At 60.7% G+C, this 23,647-nt stretch overlaps 2 protein-coding genes across 6 annotated transcripts; one reads left to right on the top strand and one right to left on the bottom strand.

Moving 5' to 3' along the window:
• The first annotated feature begins 756 nt into the window (after window positions 1-756).
• Window positions 757-2,760, top strand: AIP (aryl hydrocarbon receptor interacting protein). Of its 2 annotated transcripts, XM_026117152.2 has the most exons (6): window positions 757-996; window positions 1,105-1,284; window positions 1,426-1,614; window positions 1,866-2,042; window positions 2,155-2,296; window positions 2,435-2,760. In XM_026117152.2, exons 1-6 carry the CDS (start codon window positions 898-900, stop codon window positions 2,638-2,640), a joined length of 993 nt encoding a protein of 330 aa, XP_025972937.2. In that variant the 5' UTR covers window positions 757-897; the 3' UTR covers window positions 2,641-2,760. The 2 variants fall into 2 exon arrangements, with proteins under 2 accessions (XP_025972937.2, XP_064369408.1); XM_064513338.1 differs by lacking the exon at window positions 1,105-1,284.
• Window positions 2,761-4,892: 2,132 nt separating this feature from the next.
• On the bottom strand, window positions 4,893-23,189 carry PITPNM1 (phosphatidylinositol transfer protein membrane associated 1). Of its 4 annotated transcripts, none has more exons than XM_064513336.1 (24): window positions 23,108-23,189; window positions 22,686-22,781; window positions 21,187-21,401; window positions 20,914-21,035; window positions 15,673-15,894; window positions 14,881-15,195; window positions 14,514-14,609; window positions 14,109-14,216; window positions 13,876-13,937; window positions 13,526-13,770; window positions 13,067-13,256; window positions 12,706-12,813; window positions 12,225-12,382; window positions 11,635-11,813; window positions 10,745-10,915; window positions 10,193-10,342; window positions 9,840-9,988; window positions 9,652-9,762; window positions 8,904-9,020; window positions 8,457-8,605; window positions 7,959-8,108; window positions 6,627-6,810; window positions 6,001-6,073; window positions 4,893-5,845 (listed from the first exon to the last, which is right to left on the bottom strand). In XM_064513336.1, exons 2-24 carry the CDS (start codon window positions 22,761-22,763, stop codon window positions 5,721-5,723), a joined length of 3,477 nt encoding a protein of 1,158 aa, XP_064369406.1. In that variant the 5' UTR covers window positions 22,764-22,781; window positions 23,108-23,189; the 3' UTR covers window positions 4,893-5,720. The 4 variants fall into 4 exon arrangements, with proteins under 4 accessions (XP_064369406.1, XP_064369404.1, XP_064369405.1 ...); XM_064513334.1 differs by having other exon boundaries at window positions 6,001-6,129; XM_064513337.1 differs by having other exon boundaries at window positions 5,659-5,845; window positions 6,001-6,125.
• Window positions 23,190-23,647: the final 458 nt, after the last annotated feature.

Consider the following 23,647-nt stretch of genomic DNA (forward strand, 5'->3'; position numbering starts at 1 on the left):
TGAACTGCTTTGCTGGTACAGCCAGCCACGAGCACAGGTCCTCTTGACAACCAAATCCACCTAGCTACCTACTGCAGATGCTGAAGCAGCCACCCTTCCAGGCGTTGTGCGGGAGGGAAACAAGGGGGCAGGGCTGGGGCTGTGCCTGATTCACCGGACCTGAAAAGGGCACAGACCAGAAGTGGCATCGTCCCATGTTCCCACTGCAGTCAGTGGGGAGACACAGGCCATACAGGGTGGAACACAGGTGCAGGCTGGGCTGAACCATCCCAGGCTCTGTCTCCCTCTGCCCTCTCAGCTCTGCACCAGCACCTGCACTAGCAGGGAGCAGGGCCTGGCAGCTCAGCAGTGGCATTGCCATCTCATGCCCCAGCAAGAGCTGGGACAGAGCCTGGCTTGGGATAGAGTGGTTTCGGCACTGCCTGAGTTTGTGTGTGCTTCCACTGTGCCTTTCTCCCTTTTTTATTGAAAGAACAAGAATGTTTGGCGTCTCAGCCCCAGGGTCGGTGCTTTGGGTGCGTTGCCGTCTCCCGGAGGTGGCTGGGGCAGGCACGGAGCACGTCCTGCTCAGCGTGAGCCCTCTCGCGCGGAGCCGGTTGCTCTCCTGCCGCCCTCGCGCGGCTCCGGTTAATCGCCATCGCTGCTGCGGGCGTTTCGACTGCGCTGCCCTAGGCCGGGACACCTCCCCGCACGGTGCCCTGGCGCCGCCCTCCCCGCCGGGTCGGGGGGCGGGCGACGGCTCCGCCCCGGCAGCACCGCCCCGGGGAGCCGCTGGCTGGCGCCGCCGCCGGCGGTGCGCCCTCGCCGCCGGCAGGGGCCGCTGCGGAGCGAGCGCGGCTCTCCGGAAAAAGCCGAGCGTCGGCGGCGCCGCCCGAAGCGGCGCAGCGGCGGGGGATCATGGCGCAGCAGGTCGAGCAGCTGCGGGCCGACGGCGTCCACAAGGAGGTGATCCGCGAGGGCACGGGCCCGCTGCCCGACTTCCGAGACGGCACCAAGGTCGGCGGCGGGGCGGAGGTGGGGGGGCTGGGCGAGGTGCGCATGCGCCGGCCGGGGGGTGGGGGGCGCCCCGTCGCCTTGGTGACGGCCCCCACCCCCGCCCCGCAGGCGACCTTCCACTACCGGACGCTGCGGTGCGGGGCCGAAGAGCGGGCCTTGGACGACAGCCGGGCGCGGGGGAAGCCCATGGAGCTCATCGTCGGCAAGAAGTTTAAGCTGCCGGTGTGGGAGGCGGCGCTGCGCACCATGCGGCCGGGGGAGCGCGCCCGCTTCCGCTGCGACGCCAAGGTGCGCGTCGCGGGGGGGCGGGGCCCGGTCCTCCGGGGCGGGGCCAGGACCTCGGGGGCGGGGCATGCTTACGGGTGTCCCGGTCCCCCGCCGGGGGTAGACGTGGCGGCCGCCCAGCACCCCGCACCTTGCACCCCGCAGCATGTTGTACTGTACCCCATGGTGTCCAAGAGCCTGCGCAACATCGCAGCGGGGAAGGACCCGCTGGAGGGGCAGCGGCACTGCTGTGGCATCGCCCAGCTCCATGAGCACCACTCGCTCGGCTACCCCGACCTTGACGAGCTGCAGAAGAACCCCCAGCCCCTCATCTTCGACATCGAAGTGCTCAAGGTGAGCAGCAGGCCTGAGAAGCATCACGGGGGCTGTGCAGCACTGCCTGCCGAGCCTGGGACCCCCCAGGGGCGGCAATGGCGATCGGGGCTCTCCCGAGCCCTGCACAGGCACGGCGATGGGGCCAGGCTGCACGTGGCCCTTCCTGGGATGGAGGCTCCGGGCACCAGGCACCCGGGGCTCATTTGCCTACCGCGGGAGCAGTGTGGCAGCTCGTGGGGACAGCTTCTCCTGTGATGTGGCGCTGGCAGGTGGAGGAGCCTGGCTCGTACCAGCAGGACCCCTGGGCCATGACGGACGAGGAGAAGTTGCAGGCCGTACCCCTGATCCACAAGGAGGGCAACGAGCTGTACCGGCAGGGCAAGGTGCATGAGGCAGCCGCCAAGTACTACGATGCCATCGCCTGTCTCAAGAACCTGCAGATGAAGGTGAGAGTCCCCAGCCCCTCTCTGGGTTACCCTGCCCCGCATGCAGGCCTCCCCCCTTCACCCTGGGAGCTTCGCCACACTCTCCCCTCGTTTTTGTCCTTCTGCTGGGCAGGAGCAGCCTGGCTCTCCAGACTGGATTGAGCTTGACCAGAAGATCACACCACTGCTGTTGAACTATTGCCAGTGCAAGCTGCAGTGCCAGGAGTACTACGAGGTGCTGGATCATTGCTCCTCCATTCTCAACAAGTACGAGGGTAAGGAGCCGGGGGCTGGCCCGGCCGGCTGCGGTGGGTGCCCGTGGGACAAACGGGTGCTGGAGAGGTTACATGGGAACTGGGGCAGGCCGGGGAGCACCCTCACGCCATGCCGGCCCAGCAGTTCTCTTCCTGCAGACAATGTCAAGGCCTACTTCAAGCGGGGCAAGGCACACGCGGCAGTGTGGAACGTGGCGGAGGCGCAGGCTGACTTTGCCAAGGTGCTGGCACTTGACCCTTCGCTGCGCCCCGTCGTGGCCAAGGAGCTGCGGAGCCTGGAAGCCCGTCTGCGTGAGAAGGACAAGGAGGACAAGGTCCGCTTCAAGGGCATCTTCTCTCAATAGAGCACATGGCTGCATGTGAGAGTCCAATACTCTCTGACCAGGTTCTTTTAGATATTCCACATGTGGAATGTTTATTAATGTTTATTAATGTTTAATACAAAATTTACTTATTTGAAGTTATTTGAAGTTGCACAGGGTTTCGACTTAGCAGTGATACAGTCATGCACTTAAATCACAATATAAGTTCAAATTAGATTTAGTAGAGTATAGCAATTGCAGTATACAGTTGAATCACGTTATAAATGTGAATCTCAGTGCCGGTCTCTACAATATGCTCATCATCACAATGCCAAGCGTCCCCAGTCACCAGGAAGGACTGCATATGTGTGTTGAAGCCTGCTCAAGCCCATTGCTCTCGTCAGAGTTCCTTTGTTCGTTGTTTGGTTTTTATACTTTGTGTTGGGCTGTGTGATCCCCATGCCAGCCTGGCTGAGCTGTTTATAGCCATGGGGTATCCAGTGCCAAGTCTTTGCCCCATCTCTTATCGCTTCGTGCCTGTACTCTTCTACGCCATATCCTGTGTCACCACATCTCAAGGCCTCTGCTCCCATAGCAGGCCTGTATTTCTCTATGCCATGTCATTCTGTTATAGGCCTAAATATCGTATTCTACATAGAATAACTGCTTGTTACTGCTGTCTGTGTAAAACTATGGTCATACTATCCAAAGATAAACAAATATGAAACAAATTAGCCATAGACCCTGGTCAATTAGAAACATTGCTGTTAAAGCTAAACCAAAGCTGCAGGCAGGCCACGAAAAGTTCAGACAGAGCAAGCCTGACAAGAGGATCACAGTATATAAGCAGATTTAATACATACACAAGCTATGTGACTTTAACAAGCTTATCCCTAAAACTAGTTTTGTCCCACTCTAGGTCTGCATTTCTTTAAGTTGGGGAGAGACAGTTCTACGTTGGGTTGTTACACTTAGCTGATGTAAGGCGCCTTCCAGTTTTTCAGCCTGGCTAAGCGCCGTCTGTCCTAGCCAGGAGAAGCTCACAGCTGGGCTAGATGCAGCTCCGCAAAGCACCATCACCCTCGCTGCCATGCCCAGCCCTGAGATGGGATTTCAGTCTTTGAGCTGGGATTTAGCCTCGTGCCAGGGACTTAGCGCTGCAGACACAAGGAGGTGACTGCTGGGGGCGGGGGGGACAGCAGTGCCGTGAGGCTGGATGCGCCTGAGCTGCTCTGGCCGTGCTGGTGGGCTGCTGAACCGGTGGCCCCCGGCACTCAGCTCTGTACCCACCGTGCAGGGCTCGTGGTGCCAGGTCAGGGCCATGCCAGGTGTCTTTGGCTGCTTCAGCAGTCTGGGAAAACTGCTTAGAGGCTTGCAACATCTGGGGGCGGGGGGAGGAAGGGACCAACCCATGGCTCAGCAGCTGGGTCTGACACCCACAAGGAGCTCAACCTGCTTGGGCGCCTTCTGCAGCAAAACCCAGGGGTGGCTGCGGAGGATGTGGGGCACGCACACCCTCTCACCGTTTTGCCAGGTTGAGGCTGCAGGGCTGAGGTGCTCCCAGCCGCGGGGACTGATCCTGTAAGGGCACAAGCTATGAGCATTTGTCCACAAGCATGCCTCCACACTAGGGACAGGGCAGGCAAAGGAGGCTCGCTCCCATGGCCCCATTGTAGAGGCAGTAGCAAGACAGCCGAGCTGCCCAGATCTTGTTCTGCTATCTAAAGACCATGTTTCCTCTTCCTGCCTTGTTTGTCTCTGCTGTTCTTGCTCACCTAAAGGCGACAGTACTTGGGGTCAGGACTGTGCTTGCAGGGGAGCTCTGACCCTGCCACATCTGCCTCCTCCCAAACTGGGGGTGGTTCTGCTCCATGCTGGCGGGGGGGGGGAACCCAGTAGGTCCAAACCACTGGGTATTTGATGTAACCACAGTCTGTACCCACCAGACCCACTCAATTAGACTTACTGAAAAGCAGTCGCAGACCTCATTGCTTCAAGAAATAGTGGAGTGCCAACACTCCAGTCCTCATTTCTCCCAGCATTGGGTGCTGGGTTGTCCCAGGTCCAGGCATGGTGCCTCTCCCCCTGGCTTCAACCTGCATGCCACCCAGGAACCAGGCTGAGCCCAGAGGTACCAAAGTCCCCCCTCAGGCCTGCCTGGAGGCCCAGCTGCTCTGGGTGTCAGGTGTGACCCACAGGGTGTCAGCTTTGTGCCAGTGGCCCAGTGGGTACTGCACCAGGAGAGCATCCCCATGCCAGCATGACGCCCATAAGAGGCTCCACACACACCTGGCTGCTCTTCTTTACATTGCTTTATTTCACACCGCAACAAAACGAACAGAAAAAAGGAACCGTGTTTTTAACCCCAGCCCTTCCCCTGCCCAACAACTCTCAACACCGAAAGGAAATAAATAAGTGGGTGCAGGGGACAGGGATGGTAGCCCTGGCCCCCAGGGTGTAGCCACAACCCTCCGGTCACTGCCCCCCCTGCCAAGGTGGAAGTGCAGGCACAGGAGGGCAGGCCCTAGGGGCCACAGCAGGAAGAAGCCCTGGGAGAGGGCTCAGGGCCAGCGCACCAGCTCCCCAGACCATGCTGGGGAGAAAGGCCAGGGGGCAAAGCCCAAAGGGCACTGCCCAGCTGCAGCTCCCGCAAGCCCAGAAAAACAGGGGCACTAAGAGCCAGGAGGCAGGATGGGGAGGCCAGGGGGGAAGGTGTTCAGCGTGGGGGCAGAGCTGAGGGGCAGCAGGCAGTACCCAGTGTGGCTCAACACCAAGGGGGTTGATCCTGCCCCCGGGGTGGCACGGAGCGCCATCTCCCAGGGCCCCGCGATCTCCAGGCCCGGTGCCCTCATCTCCTTCATATCAGCTCTGGGCCTGCCGTGGGATGCGGCGCTGGCTCGGGCACCAGGTGCCCCTAGCTGGGAAATCAAGGCTGTGGCCGTGGGTGCCTCGTGGCAGGGGGACGGGGGTCACACCATGCTCACTCCTCGCTCTCCAGCTTGAGGCTGATGCTGCGGGGCTTGGCCCGGGGCAGGCTGGGAGGTGCTGGCGGGGGACCCCCGTCGCGCTCCACCTGGCTCGGCCCCCGTGACCGCAGCAGCTGACTCTGCTTGCGCAGGAAGTCAACAGGCGCCGGGCAGCCGTAGGTGCCTTTGCCCAGCGTAGGCCGCGGCGGTCCTTTGGGGGAGTGGGCTAGGGATGCCGTCTCCAGCTGGGCCAGGTGGGCTACATAGCCTTCGGAGAGGAACTGCAGGACAGACAGCCTGAGCATGCCAGCCCCCCCCCTCAGAGCCTCACAACCCCCTACAGGAGTCACAAGCCCCAACGGGGACAACCCTGCTCCCACCACCCTGCCATCCAGATCAGCACGTACTTCCCTCAGCCCCAGCCTAGCCACTGTACCTGGCACTGGTTGTGAAACTTCTTCACTGCCCGGCCCACAATGTAGATGTGTGCTGGTGAAAGCCCCAGGGAGCTGTAGACAGAGATGTCCTTGGTGGAGCCATAGCCAGCGACAATGGTGATCTCTGCCTGGCCACAGACAGGAGGAGCCTCGTCAGGGCACAGAGCGACCATCCCCTCCAGCTCCAAGGGTTCCCACGGCAGAGAAAGGCTACACATGCCCTGGTCCTGGTGCCCCTGGGCTACAGCCCAGCGCAAGCTGCAGGAACCGAGACTCCCTCATCTGCAGTTACAATCCTCACAGCAGCTGGAATAGCCCTGGCCTGGGGGCTGCCCCTCCTCACCCTCCTCCATGCCCTGAGCCTGGTCCTGGCCCCAGGACAGCAAGCGTGGCACCAGGCTCTGCCATCGCAGCCAGGCTCAGCTCTGAGCACCTCTGCACACAGCTCCTCCATGCTACAGTGCTTCCCTGCCACACTCCAATCCCAGAAGCAGAGATGGGCAGGGGGCCGCGGCACAGCCCAGGCTCCCCCCACCACCATCGCAGGCCCCAAACCACCTTGGCAAGCCCTCCAGTCCCATCCTGCTCGCATCTCCAGCCCCGAGCAGCCAGGGCCGGGGCCCACCTCAGTCCGCAGAGTCTGCAGGAAAGCCGCCTTCTGGCGCAGGGGGTCGTGGGTGAGGCCATCACAGAAGGAGACGGCGCCGTGGGGGAAATTGTGCTGGGAGAGCCAGGCCACCACACGGTGCTTCTGCATGTCAGGACGCCCCGTCACGTAAATGATCATGTAGCCAGAGTCCTGCCAGTGCCTGGGGAAGGGAAGACGTGTCACTGCGTGGTGTGAGGGAGGCTCGGGGCAGGGAGGACCACAGCGCCTGGTGCGAAGGGCAGGGCCAGCGGACGGCTGGCAGGACAGGGTGTGCATCGCACACTGCAGTGAGGCAGAAGGCTGGAGCTGTGGAGAAGGCAGCAATCATGGATGGGGCCCGGCCACAGGAAGCACCACAGCAGGGCTGGGAGCTAAGCACAGCATTTTCTATAGGGGGACAACAGGGAAAGGACCACCCGAGCAGTGGCTGTGGCCACCAGGACAGACTAGAGGGGGACACCACTGTCAAGTACACCCACCACAGGCTTTACCGGAAACGTGCAGCAAACCCGTGATTAAACCACTAACGTTCAGTCGTTCGCTAGAGGAAAAGGGAAGTCACCACTCCCGGGGCAGCCGGAAGGACAGAAAGAGGCTGGTTGTGTTGTGACAAAGAAGTGGAGAAGGCAGGGCCTGCTTAAAGGTCCACCCGAGCCCTCGCAGGGACAGTTCTGCCAGTAGGGAAGCCTCCAAGCTTCTCCCAGAGATCATCCACGGGCTCTGGCTCCCAAAAAGCCCTCACAGCTTCCTCCATGCATTAAATCCTGCCCTGTGCTTGCCCAAAGGCCATGCTTCTGGGAACTTCAGCAACTCTGAATGCACAGCAGAGCCGTGTCATATCGCAACAGGCTTCTACAGTTAAAACAACCATTAGTGGAGCGCCACCAGGAACAGCCCAGAGCATCTGCACCAGGCCTCCAGGAAAACTACCTCCTGGGCCTGCTGACAGCACATGCTGAGCAGTCCTGGCGTAACAGGGGGCACAGCCAAAGCAGCTCCCTCCTCCCAGATTTCTCCAGCCCAGCCTTGGGAGCCCACATGGAGCCCAGCTGAGGAGCAGCCAGCACCCCAGCTGCAGGGTCAGACATTGGCAGGCTGTAGGGAAAGGGGGAAATGTTTTTCTGCAAGTTGCCAGTACAGGAACGTCACGAGGCTCCAGGCAAGGCCTTTGCGGGTAGTGAAAGATATCCCCGGCTCTCCCAGGGGACAGGAGGCTGCTTTGATGACCCCCGCTACCCTGATCTCATGAATGGGTCGTCACCAGGTCACGACAGGAGAGGGCATTTGCCACCCTGTGAGGACACCTACCTTACAACATCGACAGCCCCAGCCCGCACTTTAGGGTCGCTGCCCATGATAGAGACGCTGGCTGTGAAGGAGCCATCGATGCTGAACACAACTGATTCAGTGCCCCGTGCCACCACCGTCAAATAGGCCTCCGCGTAGCTGTGATCGCCCCTGGCACAGGAGAGCGGAGAGCATCAAGGTCTGCCACCTCAGCACCTGCAGAGCTGCAGGGATCCTCCCACCCTCCAGTACCCGGCACACCTGTCCTCCCACTGGGCTTCCTCCCACATCACCTGGGAGCCCCAACACGTGGGCTGGAGCGAAGGCAGATGTTGCCTGGCAAGCACACGCAGGCAGGACAAGGGGAGGGCAGAAAGGAGCTACCACCCAAGAGATATCTATGGTAACAGGGTGCTACAAACCTGAGGTCCTTCAGGCTGAGAGTGCACACACAGCAAAAACTAAGTTGAGATGCCCCTACCTGCACCAAACTGAGCATCAGCCCTGGCCACCTCTCACCTTACAACCATGCGCACGGGGTATATGCCGATGGCAAGAGCCTTGTCTGGAGGAATGGTGAAGGTCAGGCGCCCGCTGCCACTAGTCACCTCAGTGCCATAGTGCAGCCATTTCCCTGACAGCGGCTGCGTCATGATGTAGATATCCACCTGGGTTGGGGGAAAAGGGCTGATCAAGGACTGGTCCCAGGAAGTCCGTTCACCCTGTCAGGTCCTGATGACTACTATGTTCCCACTTTACTCCACCCCAACCACACATCTACGAGATGTGATGGCTCCTTCCCGCCATCCTGAAGGATCCTGAGGGGCCATGCTCCTTATAACCCTTCCCCTGTCCCCAAGGCCACAGCAGACACCAGTCCTATGCCCATTCCTAGACACACTAGTCCCTGCCCTGTCCCTCTAGACCCCCAGCAGGTCCCAGTGGCACTGTGAGCCCCAGCAATACCTTCTCCCCGGTCAGCGTCACCACATCCAAGGGTCCGTACATGAAGCGCCCGCTGAGGACCTGCGGTTTGCCCTCACACACAATGGTGTCGCTGGCCCGGTGGTTGGCTGTCACGTTCTGCAAGGACGTACATGGCTCAGCAGCCACAGTGCGGTGTCACCAGACACCTTTTTGCCCAAGCATCTGCCCCAGGAGGGACAGGATCACTTGGGCAGGGCAGGAACGCATAGGCACAGGCAAGGTCGCCCCTCAGAGGGGACCTCGTGTTTCCTCCTCTCTTACCCATCACCTTTCCATAACCTTTCTCAATCCTGTTCCCTTCACCCTCTGCCTTTCAGCCCAGGTATAAACTTTACATGCCCAGCAGCTGTGCCAGCTGCACTGCATTGAGACTGTATGCCTGCCTGGTGTGCAGGAGGCACCCACCTGCCAGGGCACCCACGGAGTCCCGGGCTGGTGCACATGCCCTGCCAAGCCACAGAACCCAAGTGGCTCCAGTCCCAGCACTGTGAGCAGGCATCATCCTGGCAGACAGGAGCAAGCCCTCCAGAGGCAGTCATCTCGGTTGCATTGGCACAACACCCTGTAGAGCCAGGCATCTGGGGATCTGGCTGTGCCCAGAGTCTGGCAGGTGAGGCCAGGCACCCAGAGATGGCTCAAGCCCAACATCTGCTCTAGGGAAGGGTAAAATCCCAGGTGGGCACAGTGCAGAAAGCAGCAACCAGGCACAGCCTGGAAGGGCACGTACCCGAATCTTCACTTGGGTACGCTTGCGTTGCCACTTCTCCCGGGGGATAGCAGGGCTGTAGATAGAGCTCTCCTCACTCTCTGTTGGCTCTGGTCCCTCCTTCTCAATCACCTGCAGAGCAGCATGGCCTCAGCTCAGCCTCCCTGATCCAGCCCACACTGCCATGCCCACCCACGCACCCACCGCACCTGCCGCAAGATGAAGGCCACCACATCGGAGGACTCCCAGTAGCTGGCATGGAAGAGGTGAGGCAGGGTGATGGTGGGGAAGGCAGTCAGCGCATCGGGGCAGTACAGCGAGTAGTCAATGCGCTTCGGGCCCCACCAGCGCTCCAGGACTGCAGGGAGAGTGGTACGAGCTCATATGAATCCATCCCCAGATTAATCCATTCTGTACCCTGCTCTGTAACCCATTCATGCTGAGCTCAATTCATGCTCAAGTCTCAGGACCTCTTGCCTTGCCCTGGTCCCAGCTCTTATACCCAACCATCCACCTTCTCCTGGCATGGTATGGACAACCTAGGCCAGGCGCTAGCACTTACTCTTGACGACTTCGCTGGTGCTGGCTGGAGTGGGGGGCTCGCCTGGCTCACTGCCTCTCCAAAAGCCTCCAAAACTGCTCGTGGGGGTGGTAGGGACAGCCACGTCCACCTCAGCCAAGAAGAGGGCAGAGTGTGTCTGCAGGGCCTCCGCTGCAGAGCCACAGAGTGCAGGTAAGGTCGCAGCACTGTGACCTGCTTGGGGTCTTCCCCATGGCCCAAAGCCCCTGTGAGGATGCGAGCCATGCTGCAGCCACTGCTGTGGGGATCCTTCTGCTCCACTCCTCCCCTGCCCGCCACAGTGGCAGCATGCTCACGTGGACGCTCGAGCAGGCACTGGACTTTCCTGGCATCTGCCGGTGCTCAGGAGCCAGGGAAGCAGCATCGGCACCCACCTCAGCGAGCTGGAGAGGCTCCACACGCCCCTCGAACGGGAGGAAAAACCTCACCACAACCTTCTGTGCTGGGCACTCAAGGGGGCTGCAGGGGTTGCAAGTTGCCTTTCCCCCTTTCCATCCGCCCCAGCAAGGCTCCTGCAGTGCCACAGGCACTCACCCAACAGTGAGGAGGTGCCGTCTCCCAGCGGGTACTTCTGGTAACGGGGCACACTGAGAGGCGGTACGGCATGGAAGGCCTTGGCCAAGAGGGGCTCCAAGCGAGAGGCGCAGGGGTCGGCCGCATGGAAGAGGTTGTAGATCTGCTCGCAGGCGGGACGCAGCTGGGCCACTGAGGGCAAAGAGAGGGAGTCGGTGCTCCCAAGGTGGCCAGTCCACGTGGCGGGTAGAGAGAAGCCCAAAGATAACAGGTGACAGGCCTCAGGCAGTGGCACATGAGGACTGGCAGGTATGGGGAGAGGGGCTTGGGCCGGGACTCACCGTGCAGTGGGGTGAGAAAAACCTGCCTTCAGCTGGCAGGGAGCCCTGGAGCGCAGGCAAGAAGGGCAGGCCCACAGCAGGGAAGGCGAAAAGAGCTCACAGTGCACTTGGGCCCTTGCAAAGCAAGGGGAAAGGCCAGGCCTGGGGGAAAGTCTGAGCCTGGAGGAAAGTCCCTCCATCAGCCCTGGAGAGGCTGCATCCAGCTGTGCGCTGAGAGAGACAAGCCCAGGATGCCAGCAGAGGCGCTTTGGCCCGAGCAAGGGACACGTCCACAGCCTGGGCCGTGGGGCCAGGCTCAGGTTGGCACAGAGCAGAGAAGGGGATACTCAGGCGCACATGAACATCGAGATCTGCACAGCTGGGGCTCGGCCTGGAAGGGGTTCAAACCCAAGCAGGGTTGTTTGGAGAGGTCTCAGGTGGGGTACAGGCTTGCACAGGGGGAGCACAACTCATATCTCAGCAGGTACAAGGGCTTGAGCCCAGCCTTGGGGCCCCAGCACCAGGGGACGATGGAGCAGGGAGAATCCAGGGCCTGCACCATGAAGCCTCACAGCTCACAGGGGTCCTCACCATCCATAGCAGGCATGACGGTCTTGCGTAGCGCTAGCACCAGCCCCAGCGGAGAGCCAAAGAGGAAGAAGCCGGATACCTTAAAGTCAAGGCGGGCGCTGCTGCCCTCAGCCCCATCCAGTGCTGAGCTACTGCTCCGTGGTGCCTCTGCCTCCAGCGGGGGCTCGCTGGCCTGTAGGCTGGACAGCAGAGCAGAGTGGGCCTCAGCCAGGAAACATGGGGCCTTCCTGGCCACGGCAGTTCCTGGTCCCACCAGACGCAGGAGCCACTGCGCTGTGGGACAGGCAAAGCTGTTAGCAGAGAAAAGCTCCTGGGAGCGGGAGAGCTCTAGCAAGACGTTCCCAGTCCTTGGGAGCAGACTATACCCGTGCAATGCTCCTTCCCAGGCTGGATCCCTCATGGGGCTGCAAAGAGCAAATTCCTTAGCCACCCTGGACGTAAAGCACAAAATCTGTCACAGCTGCTCCGGCAAGCATCAGTGCTTCTGCAGGGAGCAAGTGGCTGCGTGCATGTGCCCAGCCCACCCGTCGTGGCATGTCTGGTGCTTCCTGACTGTGCCCCAGCCCTCCTGGTGCACGGGGTGCTCTCACCTGCACAAGGAGCTGTGGTGCTGGCTGTCCCCAGGCTCCCGGGAGGGCAGCTGCACCCCTGGCTCTGGACTGACTTGGGCTGATCCTCCTGCTCCGTCTGCCCCTTCGGCCAACGGGTCTCTACCGCCACACAGCTCAGGGGAGATGGGCTCCATGTTCTGGGAGAGGAGAAGCAGTGAGTGCCCGGCCTCTGCTGAGCTGAGCTGCCAAGGACACACTCCCCCACCACCGCCAGCCCCTGCCCACCCTCGCTGAGGGGCACCACGGCCGAACATAGCACAATTCCCCCGGACGGGCACCTCGTTTAGCTAACCCGGCAGCCCCACTCACCACCAATAGCACCCCCCCAGAGGCACCTATGGGTGCAAATCCCTTTCCCACCCTCCCCATGCTCCCAGACACACCAGGATGCTGGTGGCAGAGCTGGGGCAGAAGGGAAGCAGGCAGAAGGGACAGGCCCCAAAGCGTCCCGTGAACTCACCAGGCTGCCCCGGCGGCTGCTGCTCCGGCTGCCCCCTGAGCCCACTCGGCTTTGGCACAGCGCGTCAAAGCCGAGGATGCCTCCCACGCAGTCCCCGATCAGCACCACCTGCAGGACAGCCCAGACCCATGCTGAGCACCAGGAAGGAGAGAGACTCCAAGCCCACAAGGCAGCCAACCCCCCTGCCCTTTGGACATGGGAAAAACTGTCCAGGTCAGAGCCAAGCTCCAGCAGCCCCATGACCAGCAGCAGATGTCTGGGAAGGAGCAACATTTTCCCCAAACCCTCCCCCAGCCTCCAGGAACTCGTAGCTCAAGTACCACGTTTGGCCAGCACCTCTGCCCACCATGGCACCTCTCACCTGGCCACAGAAACCAGCCCCCTCCCCAGAGTGCAGGAAGGCGCTGTAAGCCTGGTTGGCCCGAACAATAACGGCACCCACGGCATGCTGGTAGCTCCCCGAGGACGTGGCCAGGAGCGGGAGGGCTGCCAGTGGGATGTGATCTTGGCTGCTGGACAGGCTGTCTCCGTCATGGCTGTACGGGCTGAGTCTGAGAGACATGGGAGAGCATAAGCAGGGGCTGCCCCTGCCCTAATACCCCCATCCCATCGCACTTTCCTTTGGAAGATGCTCACCCTGCCCAGGGATGCCACACCAGGAGGAGGAGAGTCCCCTCTCCAGGACCATCCCCTCCCTGATTGCTTCTGCAGCCCTGGGCCATTTGCCAGGGAAAACGGCATCCTCGTCTGCCCGTAGCGCTATATGTCACCCTAAGCCAGCAAAGCATGGCCCCCCAGCCCACCATGACACCAGTCGTACTTGGAGACGAGGGCGTAGGCAGCCGCACAGATGGGTGGGCAGGACACCAGGCGCAGCGCCACGTGCCCCAGAGCCTCCGGGAAGTGGATGCGGGTGACAGCATCAAAAGTGGCAGCCAGCGTCTGCACGTCAGCCTGCTTGGAGCCTGGCTCGCCCGCGCCCTGGTCCAGGATGTTCCCGCTGTGGAGGATGAGGAAAAGTGCGTGGATCCGACAAGCCTGCGCCGCACTCTCCACCGAGCCACCCTGCAGGAAGGAGAGCGCTGCCATCTACCCAACAGGCATCTGTGCCAGGGAGGGCACAGCTGGATTTACTCAGCCTGAGGGCAGGGGAGAGCAGGATGCACATACCTCAGGCAAGCCGGGCCCTGCTAGTCCTTCGCTATCTGCCTTGGCACTGCTGGCTCCATCCGCTGCAAAGACAGGGCCTGGGTGAGCCTACCTGGGGCTTCCAAAAAGGGATCTGGCTCCTGTCCTGGAACACTCATGCCAGGTCTCTGGCAGTAGATGGGTCAAACGTCCACAGTCGTGCCTTCCCCACTCCAGCCCACTATGCATAGGGCTCACAGCTGTCCCAGACTCACCCAGCACTTCGTCCAGCTCCACTGGTCGCTCCAGCGTGTCCAGGAAGTCATTAGAGCTCCACTTCGTCATCTCCTTCGCAAAGACTTCGTCGCTGTCGGACAGGTCCTCTGCAGCAGCAAGGAGAGCACCATGGGCAGGTGGTCCCACAAAGCTCAAGGTGTATCCCCTGCACCCACACTCTACTCCTGCCACAGGAGCTAACACCCACCCTGGGAACCCTTTCCAGGGCAGCAGAGGTGGAATCCAGCCCACCCAGGGCACAGGCAAGCCAAAGCTTGCAATGGGCCTACAGCAGAAACTCCCTCTCCACCAGCGCCCAGCCCTAGGCCGGGGTCTCCACCACCAAAACCCTGCATGTCCCCAAGCCTCGGCCACGGGGATCAGGCAGGGCCACTCTGCTGTACCATGGGCATCGAAGAACTCCTCCTCGGAGCTGTTCTCGGAGTCCCGTGCGATGTTCTGCATGCGCCACTCGGACAGGCTCTGAGGAGACACCCCCCCTGCCCCAGATAAGGGGTCAGAGACCAGAGCCCCCTCTGCAGCAAGGCATCATTCCTGCTCCACGGGACCTACAGGTCCTACTGCCCCAAGCCCCCATGGTGGCTCTTGTGCCCAGAGCCATCCACTGGGAGATCCAGGTTTGGAAAGACAGGGTCCCCCCTACTACAGCATGCCCTCCTGAGAAGGGCTCCAGGGTCTCCAACTTCTCCACTGAGAAGGGACCCCCATCCCACCCCACACAGAGTCCCTCTTCCCAGCCAGGTCTCTCACCTCCATGCTGGGAAGAGTAGGATGATCGGGAAGACGTGGACCATTGCTTAGCAAAGGTATCATCGGGGGAGGCATCAGATGCCCCCTGCGGCTCAGCACTGTCCTGCCCATTGGCACCACCTAGGTCCAGGCGGCCCTCGGTGCTGGGGCCGGCTGCAGGGGTCTCCTCAGCCTCACTGCACTTGGCCATCTTCTGCGCCAGCATACGGGCCGTCTCCTCCTCCAGCTGCCGGATGTCCTCCATGGTCAGGTCCGTCCATTCGTCCTGCCAGCACCAGGCCTGGCGGTGCGCTCGGAGCATCACTTTGCGCAGGCCTGCGAGAACAAGATGAGTGAGGCATTGCCCAAGCCCCTGGCAGACCCTGCCCATCTCCCACTCACCAGGCTCAGTGGTTTGGGATGCTCCATCTAGGCAGAGCTCTTAATGGCTTCAGGGGCTGCCCCCAGCCACCCTGGCCCTCCCAGCTGCCTTCAAAATAGGGCTCGTCCATGCATCCCCCCACCCCCCCAACAGGCCACGTATGGTTCCCAGAGGCTTTGTGGTTCCTGCACCCACACACAGATCTCTTCCCTGCACCTGCTCCTTGCATCAGCCCTCCTCTCCCTCCATCAGCAAAGCGCCAGCTCTGCTGGCACAGGGCAACGCCAGGACAGCCCAGATGCTGGATGAATACTGGTGCTGATTGAATACTGGTCACAGCACCACAGCATGGATGCTGGAGGACCACAGCGCCCATCAGCCAAGGAGCAGCGGAAGCAGCAGGCAGGGAGGTGCCAAGTCCCCGCACTCACCTACATCATGGATGAATTGCTCAATTTTGGACTGCATGCCCCAGTAGCGAAACTCCACCTTGCAGAGCTTGTAGGCGCACATTAGGGGCCCACCAGCTGCCACCTCCAGCCAGTCATCGCCCAGCGGGCCCCGGCCCGTCTTCACGGAGTGATACAGCTTCGGGTCCTCCTCAGGCTTGTACTCCCCAGGGGAGATGGGGTCTCGCACAATGTCGATCGTGTCTACGGGGGAGCAGGCAGAGAGCGGCGCTGATAGCACTGCACCCTGCGCTCTGCCGTTTCATGCTCATGAGCTGCAGCGATGGCCCACAGTGGGCTGGAACAGCCCAAGGGCTTGGGCAGAGCAAGGAAGGGGCAGAAAAGTGGGGAAACAGAAGGGGAGACCCTGTGAGTTATTTTAGCTAAGCCAGGTCACCAACACAGCCTGCAGTGCAGCACACAGCATCAGTCAGCCCAGCCGAGGGATGGCAAACTGCCCTGCAGGGAAGCTTCTTGAAGCTAGTACTGCCAACAACTACTTTCTGTCCCCCAGACTGCCAGCTCAAAGCCACCTTTGGCTATACCCAGCTGTCCAGATTCCTTCTCTGCACCAGGGCCTGATCCAGCAAGAGGAAAGATGAGGAGGCAAGCCCCCTTCCCATGTCTGCCCATGACACATGGCAGGTCCAGAGCAGGCAGAGCATGGCTGCAAGAGGCACAGGCAGCCACTGGGGGAGGCACAGAAGCTGCCAGGCTTATTAAGAGCAAGGATGACACACATACACGCATTAGCGAGGAGATCTGGCAGCTGGAAGAAAGGCTCAGGTGACTCCAGGGAACGTGTGGGCTGAGTGAGGAGGACTAGGCTAGATCAGGCGGATTGACACAGCTGCGATGGGGCGGTGGGGTGTGAAGCCCTGCCAGCTGTCCCTCTGGGGCCTGAGGGTCACAGGGCCCGCTCACGGCTCTTTGCCACTGTCGGCTGGAGTTTCCATGCTCACATGCAGCAGGTGCTGAAGGACCCCACTGAGGGCCTCAGCAGAAATCCTCTCGAGCAACTCACTGGACATCCCCTAGCCACCGACTTCCCATCTCAAGCTCCCTGAGCAGACGCTAGTAACAGGGCAAAAACAGGCAGGCTTAGCAACACACTTCCAGCAAAAGCAAACTGTGCCACGGGCCAGGAGGAGCCCCTATCACAATTTGATGCTGTGAGCACCAAACAGGCCTTGTTCTCATTCTGCAACTGGAACATGCCCTCCCACCCCCCCAAAACCGCTCACACAATTAAAGACAGGGCTCACAGGCAAGGGGCTGCAGAGAGCTGGGAAGGGGAAGGAAGGAAAATACCAGCTATGCTTCTTAAAAGTAAAGGCTGGAGCAAAGCAAAGGATGAGAAGCGTCGAAGCAGAGACCAGCCCACACAGGTAAGATGACCCAGGTCAGAAGAACCACACATGGCAGAAGCTGGTGGCATCAGGCACTGGAGTTACAGAGCTGGACCTGCCACAACCCCTGCTCTGCTCAGGGACGGTATCCGGCAAAACAAGACCCAAACCCCACAGCCATTCAGACAGCTCGAAAGTATGGTGCAGACTGGGTGTTTGGAGGAAGAAGACCCATTTGCCTCAGCTGGATTAGCTCTCTCTAATGTCAGGACAGGTTGGGAAGCCCTAGTACAGAGTTTCAGACAAAAATCAGCCTACAGTCTATGCCTCTGTTGCTCAAAGAGGAACAGAATAAGCTCAGGAAGTGTGGGAAGCAAGTGGTGATGGCCCCACAGCCATGAGACACTATCAGAGCGCTCAGTGTTGTCACTCTGAACATGGCCGGCACCCCAGAGGGGCACACAGAAAGGGAAATCCATATCTGTGCAGCCAACGCTATGCTAGCAAAAGGACTCTGCTCTAGTAAAAACAAGAGTAGCGCCCGATTCCTCTATAAGGGAGGACTGTGTGAGCATCCATCTCCAGATGTCCGCAAGCAAGACCCTTCTAGCAGGGAGTCGGACTGATGCATCTGGTTCACTGCTGGGCTGGTCTACTGTAAAAAACAAAATGCAATCTGCCCTCGCCAAGCTAGACCCAAACTCGTATTTGATGCACTATAAATAGCACCTACTCAGAGCAGTCAGATGCATTGGCAGCAGGGCTAGAGACAGCACCTGAGACATCAGGCATTGCTTTTTATCTGGGTTTACATGGGTTTGCTAAGCCTGCGGGATCAGAGGCAGATGCTCCCAAGCAACCAGATCCTCCCAAACTAACCATGCTTTAGTAGTATTCACAGAATCATAGGAAAAAAAAAAAAGGGTCAGAACACACCATAGGAGGTTATTGGGTCCAAACCCTGCACAAAGCCTCTTTTATTTTTGGTGGGCACCTCTGGAAGGGGGAAGCGTTGGCTCAGTTAAGCCACTGGCACCCTCTCACCCACGCCAAAGTGGAAGAACTGTGAGGGGGATAAGGGTAGTTGCCTCAGTCTGCAACATGGAGCATTTCCTACAAATTGTACCTGTGGTTGCAGAAATGTCACAGAGCCCCAGCAGATGGCCATGACCATCTCAGCAGCCCTCCAGCTGGGACATTAGAGATGCCCTTGACTTCTCTTGCTCAGCACCAGGGTTTCACCTTCAGGTGGGCACTTCATTGCAGGTGTGGCATTGTCTTGGGACCACAATATGTGGTAGGATGGATGCGCTACAGGTGCAGGATAGGATGCATGTGCTGCAGGTGCCCATGAACCAAATGCCTAGAGCATAGCAGCTAGGACCACAAGAATATCCCTTTCTACGACCCAGGCAGTCCTTTCCCACAGTATTTTCCAGACTGCTGGATGAGAAATAATGCAGAAGCTATGATTCCAGAAGCAACACAGACAGGAGCAACCATTCCCAACTCCTTAGACCCTGAAACCACTTAAAAACGCATTCCAATACCAGGCCAAGACAAGCAGAGATTAGCTCAGCTCCAAGGACACAGCTTAACACTTGTTCAAGGGCAGGGTTGAAACCCACACCAGGCCACACACAGCATAAATTGAACCAATAGCCAGGGGATGCACACATGGCCCAGCTGCATCCCACTGCCGCAACCGTAAGGCGAACACGAGCCCTGGCTGCCTTAAATCAGAAAGCATCCGATTAACTTACTGAGCAGCTCAGATCACACCCTGATACATTTGACAGCAGGGAACTGTAACAGGACCCTGTACATTTGCCAGCCTAACACCCTAGAAGGGGAGCAACTCACTGCACGTCCCATAGCTGCTAACTTCCCCTAAAAGACAGCCCCAGTCCTCACCCACAGTGCTGCGTGCAGAGAGCAGATAGCACCTTGCCCGGAGGGATGCAGTGGGCCGCAGCACCTCCAGAGCAACCAGCCTGGCTGATTAGCCAAGCCAGACTGCTGCAAGCAGGTCAGCCTCAGGACTGCAAACAGGTTGTGAATGCTTCAGGATCAGAAATGATGTTACCACAGGTGGAAGTTAATGCAAAAGCCACAAAGAGCTGAAACAGCACATAGAAGGCATCGAAGGTATCACTATGCAGAAAAGGGAGGGGATTTTTGAGATGGCCTGCAGGACTGAGAAACTTTCAGACTTACGCTTTATCCCACTGCAGTATTATTCACATGACAACTTGCAGGTCTATTCTTACTGCTACATGCCATGGGACAAGAAACAATTTGTGAGGATGAAGTTGTACAGTTTACAGGGGCAAGGAGACCGGTTTGGACCCCAGAGCCCAAATCTTGGCACTTACTCCACCTTCAGTCACCCTTTGAAACGCGATACAGGTCACCAGGGATTTAAGTCTGAGGCCTCGCAGGACGCTGGGGCGAGAACACAAGCCAGCAAAGAAAATTCCACCCTGAGTCAGCCATCGCCACGGGAGCACAACAGGACACAGTCTCACCGCGGCCCCCCTCTCCAAGGAGGGGCTGTGGGAGGCAGCAGCTGCCCTCTCCAAGACACGGCCAGGCCCTGCAGAAAGCCCACGGGAAAAGAGGCCAGAGAAGTCAGACCAGGGGATCCAGCCCTGCCACCAGGGTCGATGGGCACAGAGCACACGGACTGCGCACTGTCAGTGGTCAGCTCGTACTCAGTCACTGCCCGGTGACCGTGAGGGCGAGATTCATACCCCCAGATTTCAGACACCAACATCCAAGCTGGACATCCCCAGATCCCACAAGAGCCAATGAAAGAAATAGGTCAGATGAATCATTTCCTCCGAGTGCCTATTTTAAGGCCTCCATTTTAAGAGGCGGCGCATCACACTGCACTCCAGCGCCTAAAACAGCGAGCTCTCCACCGCCCAGAAACGGAGGTTACAGTGACAAGTGCCAAAACCTCCCTGTGGTAGCTGAATCCCACCCGAGCGTCCAGGCTCTCCCATCACAATCCCCCTTTGGTACTTCCAGGAATCACAGGAGCAATCTAGGGCAAAGCACTGGGGAATGGGGCAAAGCAGGGCAGAGAGGAGCAGGGTGGAAGGAAAGGGATGGAGGTGCTCAGTGGGAAGTGATTTCATCTCTCCTCCTGAGACTTACACTCGTTTTCTGCACCTGCTTGGAAGGAGGGGACTCATTTCTAGCTCCCCCTCCTCAGCTAAGCTCTGGACTGTCCCTAAATCCCCTCCAAGTACCCTCCATGGGTTCCCACACGCACCTGCTCTTCTTGGAGAGGGCTCAGGAAGGCAAAACTGTGCCAGACGACAAGGAAGAGGGGACAGGATAAGGAAAGAGGAGGGAGCAGCCTGCCACCAGCTCCCCTGCCAGCACCAAGGTGTTAGGGCCCAGGAAGGGAAGAGCTGGAAATAAAGATATGGCCCAGTGAAGAAGGTAAGGGACAAAAATGTCCTCCATAACATTTTTAATGTGGAATCCATTTCATCCATGCTGCCACGGGGCCTGAGCAGGGAGCTCGGGGCACACGTCTCCTGCTGCCACAGAGAGCTAGCCCCAAAACCCAAGAGACACCAGGGTGAGTAAAGCCTAGCCTGTTAAAGATGCTGAGCTGCAAGTCCTCCCAGGGCACGCAGGGCTGCTCCGTGGGAAGCTGTGTGATAAACCCACACAACCAGTCCTGCCAGGTACCGCCGGAACGCTGCACAGAAAGGCTCCAGGCAGTGCCTCCACCTTGGTACGAATTAGTTCCTATTCAGTGCCCCAAGCGAAGCTCACAGCAGCATCCCTGCCCCACAGCTTCTGCCACACCAGCTGCTTCGTCTGACACAGCCGCCCAGAGGCCAGCAGCACATACCCAAAATCCTCTGCCTCTTCTCGGCCGCGCTCAAGTTGAAGACGTTCGTCTGCTGGCCGGAGTCCGGTCGGTAGTAAGTCTCAATCTCGATGGAGAACTTCTCTACGAAGGGGCAGGTGTACCTGAGGGAGGCATGGGAAAGTGGCTGAGCTGAACACGGGGGACCCGAGCCTGCAGCTCACCCTGCCCCGAGGTCTACCCGTCCCTCCAGAGCCACGGGGAGCGGAGGCAGTGCTGGCCCCACCCGGGGCGCGCGCCCCCCCGGGAGCCCACCTGGTGCGGGTGTAAGGGTAGGCGTTCCAGGACTCCTCCTCCACCTGCAGGGCAGCCTTGGGCAGCAGGGCCCGAAACCAGCTGGGGATGTGGGAGCCCACGTGGTAGATCTTGTGGGTGTACTGCCCGCTGCCCCCCGGGCCGTCACTGTAGGGCCGGTTGGCCAGGATCTCCACGCCGCTGCCCTCGCCGCTCGACTCCTCCCGGCTCTTCTTCTGCAGGGCAAGAGGCCAGCTGAGCTGCGCCCCACAGCGCCCACGCTGCAGAGCCCCCCTCTCCGCATCCAGGCCCCTGCGCCCAGCCCAGGCACCCCAGGCCCACCTTAGAGACCCCCTCACCCAGCCTGATGCCTCTGTGCCCACCCCAGAGACCCCTGTGCCCTCAAAGCCCTGCACCTCGCAGGCTCCCACAGCCACCCATGCACCCCCAGATCCCTGTTCACCCAGATCTCAGGCACCTGCACCCACGCCCCCACATCCCCTATGCTCCTGCCCCCATCCTAGCCCCCATGCTCAGCCCTGTTTCTCTGGGTCCCTAACTCTCCCCCAAACTGCACTGCCACCTCTGTGCCCTGCAAACACACTGGGCTCATTGGTCCCTATGCCCCGCCCCCCGCCCCCCAGCTCCGTGCTCATCCCCATGGTCCTAAACCACCCTGGCTCCATGCTCAGCGCCGTGTCCCCATGCCCCTGCACCCCCCCCAACTCTGCGCTCAGCACCGTGTCCCATGCCCCTGCACCCCCCCAACTCTGTGCTCAAGCGCCGCATCCCCATGCCCCTGCATCCCCGCCAGCTCCGTGCTCAGCATTGCGTCCCCATGCCCCTGCACCCCCTCCCCCAGCTCCATCCTCAGCCCTGTGCCCCTACCCCCCCCAGCTCCATGCTCAGCCCCATAGCCCTACACCCCTCAGCTCCATGCTCAGCCTGCTGTCCCCATGCCCCTGCACCCCCCCCCGCCGGCTCCATGCAGTCCCCATGCCCCTGCACCCCCCCCGGCTCCATGCAGTCCCCATGTCCCTGCACCCCGCACCCCCCCACCCGGCTCCATGCTCCGCCCCACAGCCCCATGCCCCTGCACTCCCCCCCCACCCCTGCTCCATGCAGTCCCCATGGCCCTGCACCCCCTGGCTCCATGCAATCCCCATGGCCCTGCACCCCCCCGGCTCCATGCTCAGCCCCATGCCCTTGCAACCCCCCGCCCGGCTCCACGCACTCCCCCATGCCCCTGCACCCCCCAGCTCCAGGTTCAGCCCCATGGCCCTACACCCCCCGGCTCCATGCTCAGCCCCATGCCCCTACACCCCCCAGCTCCAGGTTCAGCCCCATGGCCCTACACCCCCCGGCTCCATGCTCAGCCCCATGGCCCTGCACTCCCCAGCTCCAGGCTCGGCCCCATGCCCCATGCCCCTGCACCCTTGGCTCCACGCAGGCCCCATGGTCCCACGGCTTCATGCTCGGCCCCACCGCGCCAAGCCGCTACCCGCCGCGGCCAAGCCCACCTGGATCATGTAGAGCTGAGCCACCTGGTACTCCTCCAGGCTCATGGGCAGCAGGATGTGGTACTCCTTGATGAGCATGGCGGCGGGGGGCAGCGTCTGCGGGCGGCGCCGCCGTCAGCCCCCGGCCCGCCGCGGCCCGGCCCCGCTGCCGCCGCCGCCGCCGCCGCCGCGGCCCCGCCCCGCTCCCATGGCAACGCGCCCCCTCCGGCCCGGCCCGCCTCGGCTTGGCTCGGCTCGGCCCGCCTCGGATCGGATCGGCCTGGCTTGGCTCAGCTCGGTTCGGCTCGGCCCGGCTCGGGCCGCCTCGGATTGGATCGGCCTGGCTCGGCTCGGCTCGGCTCGGCTCGGCTCGGCTCGGCCCCCGCGCCGCCCCCCGCCCCCGCCGCTGTCAGGCGCCACCGGCCCCCGGCGCTCCGCCGAACCTGCGCCCCCTGCGCTGCTCCGCGCCGGCCTGTGACATCACAGACCGTTCCCACAGAGACGCCTGTGACGTCAGGGGGCCGTGACATCAAACCGCGGAAGCGGCAGCGGCACCGCGCCGGCAGCCCGGCGGGTGCCGGCCCAGCGCTTCCTTGGCCCAGCCTGGGCGCCGGCGCCCGACGGCCCCGGCCCTGCCCGGGGGCCCCTCCACCTTCCCAAGGGCCCCGGAGATCCTCCCGCCCGACCCCCGGCTGCAGCAGGGTGCCTAGAGCAGGCTGCTCGGGGCAGCATCCAGGCGGGGATCAAGCACCTCCGAGGATGGAGACTCCACGACCTCTCTGAGGGGCAACCTGTTCTGGTGCTGGGCCACCCTCACAGTAAAAAAAAAAAAAATGCTTTTTGTTCAAATAGGATTGCGTTTAAGTCAGTTTGTGCCCGCTGCCTCTCGTCCTGTCACTGAGCACTACGGAGAAGAGGCCAGCTGTGACTTCTGTACTCCCCCCTCAGGTACTGATGGCCCGTCAGGCACGTTGATGCCCCCT

The sequence above is a fragment of the Dromaius novaehollandiae genome, chromosome 5, assembly GCF_036370855.1.
Source record: "Dromaius novaehollandiae isolate bDroNov1 chromosome 5, bDroNov1.hap1, whole genome shotgun sequence".
Classification (NCBI taxonomy): Eukaryota; Metazoa; Chordata; class Aves; order Casuariiformes; family Dromaiidae; genus Dromaius; species Dromaius novaehollandiae.